Source organism: Panthera uncia (assembly GCF_023721935.1).
Source record: "Panthera uncia isolate 11264 chromosome C1 unlocalized genomic scaffold, Puncia_PCG_1.0 HiC_scaffold_4, whole genome shotgun sequence".
Lineage (NCBI taxonomy): Eukaryota > Metazoa > Chordata > Mammalia > Carnivora > Felidae > Panthera > Panthera uncia.
Window position 1 is genome coordinate 54203334 of NW_026057585.1, and position 11814 is coordinate 54215147.

An 11814-nucleotide genomic window follows, 5' to 3' on the forward strand; every position below is an offset into this window, starting at 1 on the left:
ACTTCAGTATATACAAGATATTACTTAAATTAAAATTTGCCATTTAACTTTTCTCAAAATTATAAATATGCTTTGGAACAGTGTTTTAGTCTATCCTATGAAAATGGTACTTTCCACCCCCCAAAGCTTTATTTACATTCAGTTCACCAAATCTCCACCGTATATGATATTAGTGCCATTCCACAGAAGAAAAGAAGTGTGTCAAAAATGGCATGCATTTCGAACACTTGCAGAAGGGAAGAAAAATGTGCCACTGAAAAAGACATACATAAGCTAGCACAGGGTTTAGAATTCAGTTAGTTATTTCTATGAAAGTTCAATTAAGCCTGTTTTTTGAGATTTTTTAATGTTAGAAAACCTTTTAATAAGGATATCAAGACATTGTAAACAAATTACACAGATTCATGTAAGTGTTCCATAATGATATGAAAATAGGTCAACGTGAGAATTTTAGCATCTGACACAATTCATACACACTTACATATTCTTCCAACTCATTCTTCTACTTGTTTAAGTTCTTGTTTATTCCTGTATGGGACACAGTTGTAAACTGTTCTATGATGGTCCTTGCTATCCTCCTTACCAGTCTTCCTGTCACTTCAGTTCACTTTTCTCATGTAGTCACAGTGCCACAGATATAAATTGGCTAGGGAGGCTGCTCTAGCCTCTCTACTCTTGCTAGTGAGATATGGCTAACTAGTAGAGTCTGGGATCTTCAGAACATACAAAAGAAAAGGGTAGAATATAAAGATAATAATTCCAGGGGCACCTGGGTGGCTCAGTTGGTAAAGCATTCAACTCTTGATTTCAGCTCAGATCATGATCTTAGCGTCATGAGATTGAGCCGTATCAGGCTCTGTGCTGGGCATGGAGCCTACTTAAGACTCTTTCTCTTTCTCTTTCTCTCTCTCTCTCTCTCCCTCTCCCTCTCTCCCTCTCTCCCTCTCTCCCTCTTCCTCTGCCCCACTTGCATGCACTCTCTAAAAAAAAAAAAAAAAAAACTAATCATTCCAATTTTTTTTTTTTTTCGTTACCACATTCTGGTGCTTTGCTTAAAAGATTTTTTTTTAAACTGCTTGAATGCTCAGAGGTCTTGTCCTTAAAAATCATTGATGCTACCACCAAAGTCTGTTTTTGTATGTATAAAAAAAGGACCATAAGTAAATATATATATATATATATATATATATATATATATAGTCACATTTGTTTACATTTGTATAAATAAACTCTGTAAGGGTAACCAAAATTGGGGTGCCTGGGTGGCTCAGTCGGTTAAGCATCCAGCTTTTGGTTTCAGTTCAGGTTTGTGGTACTGATGAGATCATCAGGTCATGATCTCACAGTTCATGAGTTCAAGCCCTGTGTCAGGCTCTGCTCTGCCAGCATAGAGCCTGCTTGGGATTCTCTCTCTCCCTGTCTCTCTACCCCTCCCCTGCTCATACTGTCTCTGTCTCAAAATAAATAAATAAACTTAAAAAAAAAAAGGATATACCAAGTTTAGAGGAGAGAGAAAAACTGGGCAGATGGGAGATGGGTGTGAGAAATTCTTTGTTATGTATTTTATATTTTTTGATTAAAGAACCAGCTCAATTAAGAAATGATCAAGGCGGGGCGCCTGGGTGGCGCAGTCGGTTAAGCGTCCGACTTCAGCCAGGTCACGATCTCGCGGTCCGTGAGTTCGAGCCCCGCGTCGGGCTCTGGGCTGATGGCTCGGAGCCTGGAGCCTGTTTCCGATTCTGTGTCTCCCTCTCTCTCTGCCCCTCCCCCGTTCATGCTCTGTCTCTCTCTGTCCCAAAAATAAATAAAAAAATAAAAATAAAAAAAAAAAAGAAATGATCAAGGCTGAATTTGAACTCATAAACTGAAAATGTCCCTACATTTAATGCCTAAAACTATGGGATTTTAACTTAAACTGTTTATTAAAATATAGAAAAACATAGGCTTCCAAATTTGTTTATGGTGAATCAGTCAAAATCACTCTTTCCTCTCCCCATATATCCTAGTGATCCAATTAGAGTCCCATATTATCACTAGAGGATATGCAAATATCCTCTATGCTGTCCAAAATGCTGTCAGCTCTGAGCTGACAGCAGTGAGCCTAATGCAGGGCCTGAACTCATGAACCATGAGATTGTGACCTGAGCTGAAGTCAGACATTCAACCTACTGAGCCACCCAGGCGCCCCTAATACTTACTTTATATAGTGAGATCCAACCTTTGGAACCTCCAGAGTACCAGTCAAAACAAGTATTGTCTTAGTTGGACATTTTCCAAAACGGTTTCACCTGCTTAATTATCTGTTTTATTGAAAACAGATCTAGAGAGGCACAGAAGAGCTACATAAATGTGTTAGTTAACAGTAAGTTAACTACAGGAGTATAAGGAGTCTGTGTGTAAGGCACAGATAGCTCTATGTCATATTCACAAAAAGATATTCTACCTACAAGGTATCTAAAAATAGTCACTTACCCAACTCTTTCCAAAGCCAATAATAAAGAATGTGTATTTAGTTTTTACTACTTGAGGATAAGTAAGAAGGGCCAAAAGTTTGTACGTGGTCCAACAAAGGATTTTTAAACTCAACTACAAGGATGTCCTACATTACATACACTATGTTACTATTTTCATGTAAGAACCAATAAGACTAAACCTAATAGGCTTAGTGCGATTTCACTGTATTGCCTCAGTCATCATAGACAGTAATGACAAACACTATATTGTTATTCATGGTTGTTTTGATATCTACAAAGAACTTTTTAAATTATTCACAAAAACACAGATACAAGTCTCTGATCACTGAAAAATGAAATTGCTGTTGGGTGTCACTATATGAGTACTAGGACTCGTATCACAAAGAGGCATTTTATACCATTAAAACTTAAAATTATGTTTTTTGGTTCACCTTAGAAGGTTCTGAAGTCAAACTAACATTAACTTATAATTCAGAATTGTTTGTCACAGAACAAGTTAGACTTTAAAATATTTTCCCAAGGGGCATTCGTTACACAGCTGTATTCACTTTGTGATGATTCTTTCAGCTCTGTACTTACAATTTCTTTTTTAATTTTTAAAATTCTGATGATTGGTAAGAGTAGCACCTTTTACTTCACAAACACATTTTAGGGAGTATTTGCTATACATACTTCTGTGACAATGAAATGTGTTTCTGAAAAAACTAGTCATGGTGAGTCAATTCCTATTTATTTCATTTTTTAATACATTATTTATTCACTGCCTCAACAAATAGTTATTAGGCATCTACTAAATGCCAGGCACTGTTCTAAGCTTAGTTTTTGGAATAGTGGACTCTCTTACCTAAACATACAAACGATACTGAAACAAATACTTTTAGGTGTAGCTATGGTATTCTGGTGATTTAGATGGAGCTTCCTGAGTTAGAGAATACCCTTACTACAAAGCACCTCCTACTATATGCAGTTCACATGTGTAATTCATAAAGGGTACATCTTTCACTGATGAATTCACTCATCCATCTGTCTAATCACATCACATCATTCTCATAGCTTTAATGCCACTATTCTCTGAATTTACTAGGATAGATTAAAATAACCACTACTGCATGGAACTCCTAAAATCTGAAACTTGAAACTGGGGGCCCAGGATTCACAATAGACTAATACATCTATTTATAAGGCCTTATTAACAGAATATTAATATTTAGTAACCAAATATTGCCTTAATAATAGAATAGAATTTGTTATTTGTAAGAGTTAGCACCATTCTGAAAGTGTATCATAAATAACATGACACAACAGTCTCTGGTTTAAGAAATCTTATTAAATACATACACACATAAATATATATATATATTTATATGTATATATTTATATTTATATATATAATAATGAAAATATGTATCTTCTAGTCCTCTCATCCCAACAATTGATACTCTGCCTGAACCACTGGGAACCCACAATTCAACACACCCTAACTGCAAAAGCCCATTTGAGTTCTTCTCATTCCCTTCTAATTTCAACTTGTTAAAAACAAGTTGTGTAAAACACAACTTTTTTCCTTAAGGTAATTCATGCTGCTCCTTTAAACCCCATTCTCTAAATGAAAATTATAGACGTATATACATACATGACTTCACTTCACAATGTTAAAAACTCAGTGAAGATAAAGATGAGGGGAATTGTCTTTTTCAAAGTTAATATAAAAATTAAATAATACATAAGAATATATTTTATAAGAAGGTGTCACAAGAATGGAAAATTGGGGGCTCCTGCCTGGCTCAGTCATTAAAGTGTCCGACTCTTGATTTTAGCTCAGGTCATGATCTCACAGTTCGTGAGATCAAGCCCTGTATCACTCTGTGCTGACAGCATGGAGCCTACTTGGCATTCTCTCTCTCTCTCTCTCTCTCTCTCTCTCTCTCTCTCTCTCTCTGTCTCTCTCTCTGCATGAGCTTATGCACACTTTCTATCTCTTTGTCTGTCTCTGTCTCTCTCTCAAAATAAATAAGTAAACTTAAAAAAAAGAATAGAAAATTCATACAAATATATACATAAGCAAAGCATCTGGAACCACAGGAAAGAAAAAAATTCAACAGAAGACTATAGTACTTAGGACAGTGCCTTGCACATATAAAGAACTCAGTAAGTAGTAGTTTAAAAGAGAAAAATACTTGGTCTGATTTGGCTTCAAAATTTTTAAAGTTCAACTCTACATATATAGGAATTCAATACCATAAGAACAACAAAAGATATGGTCTAAATCTCTTCTTTAATGTCAAATACTCAGATATACTATTTTCTTAAATTTTCATAATCCTATTGGATTCAAGGCACTCACACAAAATATCAAGACTACCAGTGATTCTTTACATGGTGTTGGATAAAAGAGCTAAGATTTTAATTTCTCCGTCTACAAAATCAAGTACTGATCAAATAAACATGCTTTTAAAAATAATTTTAATAGGGGCGCCTGGGTGGCTCAGTCGGTTAAGCGTCCAACTTCAGCTCATGTCATGATCTCACAATTCATGGGTTCAAGCCCCACATCAGGCTCTGTGCTGACAGCTCAGAGCCCAGAGATGGCTTCTGATTCTGTGTCTCCCTCTTTCTCTGCCCCTCCCCTGCTTGTGCTCTGTCTTTCTCTCTCTCTCTCTCAAAAATAAACATTAAAAAAATTTTTAATAATAAAAAATAATTTTAATAATTGAGGTATAAGGGTGGTGGTTTTAGAATGCTCATATAATTACATCAATCAACTGCAAAATGTCAATAGCATAAATACATACAACAACCTACATACCAAGGCAAGGATGATTAATAATATCTCCACTTGGGAGCATTTTAAGCTTAAATATGATAAAAAGCAAAAAGTAAAATTTTATTTCTGTACAAAGATAGACAACTTGCTGTAGTTTTTATATTATACTCTCATAGAAAAATAAATACTATTCAATAAATAGCCTAAGACAAATGCCTGAACTGAGAAAAATGAAAAACTGTCCAGAGGAATTATCCAGACAGGTTGAGATACTCTTCTAGCATCTCAAAAATATAAATCTAGGGGGGTGGGAGGGAGGGTAGGGTGGGTGATGGGTATTGAGGAGGGCACCTTTTGGGATGAGCACTGGGTGTTGTATGGAAACCAATTTGACAGTAAATTTCATATATTTATTAAATAAATAAATAAATAAATAAATAAATAAATAAATAAAGTTTGCTTGAGATTTTTCAGGGTTACCCTAATCCAACATATATGGATATTGAATATATGATTACTTAACAATATCAGAACTAGCAGGAAATACATATGTGTAATAATACCTAGTAGAAATAACATGGTGTTATTTTTGTTGAGTCTATTTTCATCGATACAACATTTCTGAAAATTCTATTACTTCACAATCAATACTTGTTTAATACAGTTTTCTTCAAAAACACTATTAATGTTGCATCTTATAATCAATGGTACCTTAAAGTCAAATAAATTATATGTTTTTTCCTTAAAAAAAAAAAATATATATATATATATAAATCTAAACCCACTTTCTCAGTGTCCCAATGTATAAGAAATAAATGCTTCTGTGCATTTCAGAAGTTACTTGATTTCACCAAGTTTTACTTTGCAAAGTCTCTCAAAGTCATTCCCTCTCTTCCATTCCCACTACTAACACCCCACTTCAAGCTTTATTGACTTACTCATGAAGTGTGTTGCACCTGCCTCCCAAAGTGAGCTGCAGCCTTTCTAGTCTTGCTGGTGTAGACATAACCAGGATAGTCATTCACCTGGCTTCTTTGTGGAATCTCTCAAAATATCAGATGAATAGTCTCTACTGGTCAAGATAGTCAATACTAATAAGCTTTTAATTTGCCTATTTTAGATAATACTAGAAAACTATGAATAATTTTCCATCTGAATTTCAAATGTCTACTTTTTTAAGTAGTTAATATGGTACAGATACACAGATAGTCACAAGTCACAGATACACTGTGTAACTTAGACATAGGAATCAGTGCTACAAGACCACAATGCAGCTGAAAGAGAATTACAACATGGTTCACATAGCACAATTCTATTGTGTTGCCCACAGTATCAATAAGTCATCTATAAATATTTATTAAGGTTTACATGCAAGACACTATGAAGGAAGAAAACAGAAAGCAAATCTTATCTCTGGCCTCAAGTTGCTTGTACTTTAGTTCAAGTAATAGTTTACAAAAGATGCTAGCATGTTTTATAATGTATCTTTCAGAACCAGATTCTAATCTTACAGTTTATTTTTATAATCTATCCCTTAAATATTATTAGATATTATTAGCTAGCAAGCTCTTACTAAAACAAAATATTAAACCACATTTCTAACTTGCCAAGCCTTTGAGAATTAGTGATCCATGCCACTTAAGTGATTAAAATTACTTGAAGTCTATAAAAGCATCAACTGGGAAAACAAGAACCAAAACCATGAAATAATTACATGTCTCACCTATGCACTCTCAAAATTTTCTAAATTGAAATACTAGATAATAGGAGCACCTGGATGGTTCAGTCAGTAGAGCATGCAACTCTTGATCTCAGGGTTGTGAATTTGAACCCCACATTGCACATAGAGATTACTAAATAAATAAATATTTTTAAAAATAATAATTTTAGGGGCGCCTGGGTGGCTCAGTCGGTTGAGCGTCCGACTTCAGCTCAGGTCACGATCTCGCGGTCCGTGGGTTCGTGCCCCGCGTCGGGCTCTGGGCTGATGGCTCAGAGCCTGGAGCCTGCTTCCGATTCTGTCTCCCTGTCTCTCTGCCCCTCCCCCATTCATGCTCTGTCTCTCTCTGTCTCAAAAATAAATGTTAAAAAAAAAATTATAATAAAAATAATAATTTTAGCAGTGCCTGGGTGGCTCAGTCAGTTAAGCATGCAACTCTTGATTTTGGATCAGGTCATGATTTCACAGTTTTGTGAGTTCCTGCCCCGCATTAGGCTCTGTGCTAACAGCACAGAGCTTGGGATATTCTCTCTCTCTCTCTCTCTCTCTCTCTCTCTCTCTCTTTTTCTCTCTCTCTCTCTGCCCCTCCCTCACTCACACTCTCTCTCTGCTCTCTCAAAGTAAATAAAGAAAGAAATTTTTTAATAAAATAAAATAATAAAATTAAAAAATAAAACACTGGATCACAAATGACCAACATAAAGGAAAAGAATATGTTAAGAAATGAGAGCTGAAACAATTAGTAGAAACCCAACTAAGCTCTGGAGAAACTTAACTAGGGACTAAGACTTAACAATTATACATAAAATAAGTTAGCAGATAGTCACAAGTCCCTTTGTTATTCTAAACCAACTCCATCATCTTTTTCTCCCCCCGCTTTTTCTTTTTTTAAAACATGCCTAACATTTTAAATTCTTGAGTAATATTCAGCTGTTTATCTACAAAATTACTTGGAGGCTTGATCATTTATTTTGGTAGGACTAAGGTACCTAACAAGTCAGAGACAAAGATAAATGAAGAAGAAAGTATGTCATAAATTAAAATTCAGCAGCAAATTATTTAACCTTTGACCAGTGTATGGATTATGGTTTTATAAATCAGTAAAATATTACTAACTTGGAATTGTAATACCAGAAAAGCATAGCTGTCTAACACATCTCTAAATAATTTGAGTTTGCTTCATATGGTAAGAAAATAGTACCAGCTCTTTATCCATAGTACCTCAAGAGGGAAATCCTTTATGCTGACATCTACAAAAGATTGGCAGTAATGAGGATCCATGTAAATCAAACTGTCATCTACAAGGACAAAACAGAAGACAAGTAATTCAAAAAACACCTTATTATTACACTGCTTACAATCCAATTTCTATGTAGAATAGCTGAAAAAAACCTGGGAGTAACAGCTTGCCAGACTGATATTCATTGACTGAAACATAGGTTTGCACAGGACAGATTAACTTTTGCATAATCAAATATGCTTGTATAAGCAGAATTTTTATAAAGTGATGAGACTGTCATTTAATTTTTGGTGATAAAATTACTTTCACAAACACACAATTATATTCTACAGTTTGCATATGAAAAATGTATTGCACTACTTTATCCTGACAGGAAGAACATATTGCTTGTCATTTTATCATCAAGTAGCACCACTAAAACTGGTAAAAAGTAAATATGTAAATAGCAACTGTCAGAATGTAGCAGCAATGTCTTTTCAAGTTTAGTGAAACCAATAAATTATGCCTGTTTATGCAATAACAGAAATTAAACATACATTTTACAGAATCCAATTATGTTGTGGACCAAATGACAAATGAGTGGCTATGGTAGGACTGATGAATTTATAAGGTACTCATTTTGGTCTGTTAATCATCCTGTTTCCAATGATCCTAAATTAACTTCTGATTTTTGAAAGAAAACAATAATAAAAATGTTTTATTAAATCACTAACCTTGAAATCCAGCAAAGTAGTATGACTGTTTAGGTTTGCCACCAATAATACCCACGCAATATTCAAGACTTAAAATACCCTGTCAAAAGGAATTAATACAGATTTAGAGTCATGAGGCAAATGATAATTATTCAAAACAATCAAATTTGTATTAGCAGTATTAGTACGTATCATAGTTCCCAAATTTTTCACCACCAGTATTATTTTTATTACATATGCCCCATATTCTAAAATCCTTCTATCTACAAACACTATTTTCCATTTTCTTTAAATCACTCAACAGTAAATCAAGTGTTCTGATCAGTGTGTCACTCAACAACATTAACAACTACTATGTACCAGATACAGAAATAAATAAGGTCACCATATAAAGGCAATACAGTTCCTACCAAAACCAAAACATTTGCCCTTTCAGTTAGCTGTTGCAGCCTTATCATGATCAATATAGTATTTTCATCAAGTTTTTAAAATACTAGAAATACTCCTTAGACCTTATTACTATTTTCACTGAACTTCAAGTCTTAGAATCCCAAACTAAAAACCATTTTCTAATCAACAGCATTCATTTGACCCATTTTTATGCTATTTCATAAATTTATTAGAATAAGATAAAATGAAAACAATATAATCTAAGGCAAAAAATAATTGTTATTAAAGCCAATTTTATTTACCAATCATAAAATATCAGGGATACCGCAATCAATTATTTAGTATGCCCCTCAGCATCTATTCTAAGTGTAAAACTCTATTTAAGCTGGGCAAAATAATCCTTTTTTTTTTTTTTTTTTAAGAGAGAGAAAACAGAGGAAAGGAGGGGAGAGAGAGAGAGAGAGAGAGAGAGAAGGAGAATCTCAAGCAGGCTCCACACTTAACATGGAGCCCAATTCAGGGCTCAGTCCCACAACACTGAGATCATGACCTGAGCTAAAATCGAGTCAGATGCTCAACCAACTGAGCCACCTGAGGTGCCCCTGGGCCAAATAATTCTACACCTTTTAAAAAACATGGCCAGTGGAATCAGTTAATAAGGTCTTGTCAATATTTTAGCCTATATTATGTGTGTATGTGTGTATATCTATATCTATATCTGTATCTATATCTACATCTATATCTATATCATGTATTCTAAACTTATAAGTGACTAATAATGACGATGCATATTATAAAACCCCAAAGTATTAAATAATATTTATGCTTTCCTTCTCTTAAATGACAGGGTGTTTTTATATCTAGAAGATATAAAAATAAAAAGTATATGAACTGGGGTATCTGGGTAGCTCAGTTAGTTGAATGTCTGGCTTCCACTTGGGTCATGAACTCACCACTCATGGGTTTGAGCCCTGCGTCAGGGCTGACAGCTTGGAGTCTGGAGCCTGCTTCGGATTCTGTGTCTCCCTCTCTCTCTGCCCCTCTCCTGCTCACTCTCTGTCTCTCTCTCAAAAATAAATAAACATTAAAAAAAAATTTTTTAATAAAAAAATATATATATGAACCAATGGTTTTTTCCCTTTAACAAGTAATCAAACCATAAAGTATTTTTAACTTAATTATTTTCTTAAAAATATGTGATTGTTGTGGAACACCTGGGTGGCTTAGTCGGTTAAGCATCCGACTTTGGCTCAGGTCATGATCTTATGGCTGGTGAGTTTGAGCCTGGTGTCGGGCTCTGTGCTGACAGCTCAGAGCCTGGAGCCTGCTTCAGATTCTGTGTTTCTCTGTCTCTCTCCGCCCCTCCCCCAATTGTGTTCTGTGTCAAAATAAATAAACATTAAAAAAATGTGGTTGTTGTAAAAAAATAAAAACACACAGAATATATATTAAATGGTAAAAATTTCCCCAAACCCTGACACTCAGAGCTTATCATTATTAATATTTGGGGAACACCTTCTTGAACTCAATCTGCGTATATTCACATAGAGATTTATGAATACAGTTCTATATATGTGGCATCACACTACACATGCTGTTATAAGTTTGGTCAGTCATTACATCATAAACCTCTTTTCCTATCAATAAATATAGATCTCAGTATAATATTTAATGGTTGTAAAATACTCTATTTTATGAAGATAGCCAAATGTGCCTTAAAATCTCCATTCTGAACATTTAAGTTGTTCCTAGGTCCTCACTGTTATAAATAACCCTCTTAGAGAAAACAACTTTGTATATTTTCAGTCATGTGAAAATTGGAAAAGAGAACTGCAACTAAGAAAGTTAAATGAAACAGAGAAGGCATATTATAGGTTAAAATTAATTTAGAGTTAACAAATATATAAGATGAAATTATAAAGAAAATAAACAATAAAGTGTTATTCTGTTTTTATTATTATTCCATGGATAGTCTATTATTCTATTGCTTTCCCCTCAAATAAAAATACTTAGAGAGTGCCTTACTTCAACTTGAGGCAATCTGATCAGCTGACACACAATGTTTCTGACACAGAGAGCCATGAGGAAGTGAGAGTTCTAAGTCCCTCATAGCCAAGAAAAGAAAGAAAAAAGTATATAGCAAGAATCATCCGTAACTCTCCTCAGCAGTGATCCTAAGTAATGGAATAAAGACTCTGGTTCCTGACATCTATATTTCCTTTTCAACAGACTAGAGCAGATTTAGCAATAAACACTTAGAGGCAGATTAGGAACTAGAATGCCATTACATAGAAGAGACTGTATCTTTGGAAATCTGCAACACTTTTCAGTCCCTAAAAAAGCTTCTTCACAGCTATCTGGTGGTGAGAATTTATTGAGCTGTACCCATGAAGCAATAAATAAGACTGAAGTAATCAGTCAAAAAGAAAAGTCCTAATTTGTCTTGCTGGAGAAGGAGAACATATTAGATTTTCCCATTCCAGGTCCTCTGCCTATATATATATATATATATATATATATATATATATATATAT

The 11814-nt window shown here is 34.4% G+C and overlaps 1 protein-coding gene across 3 annotated transcripts in view; it reads right to left on the bottom strand.

Annotated features, from left to right (window-relative positions):
* The window catches only part of ATG4C (autophagy related 4C cysteine peptidase), a 157650-nt gene that overhangs the window by 82330 nt on the left and 63506 nt on the right, over positions 1–11814 (bottom strand). For all 3 annotated transcript variants that reach the window (XM_049617061.1, XM_049617059.1, XM_049617058.1), the window contains 2 exons: positions 8912–8990; positions 8180–8256 (listed from right to left, as the gene is read on the bottom strand). In XM_049617061.1, coding sequence (XP_049473018.1) covers positions 8180–8256; positions 8912–8990 — 156 coding nt within the window. The remainder of the gene's footprint in view (positions 1–8179; positions 8257–8911; positions 8991–11814) is intronic.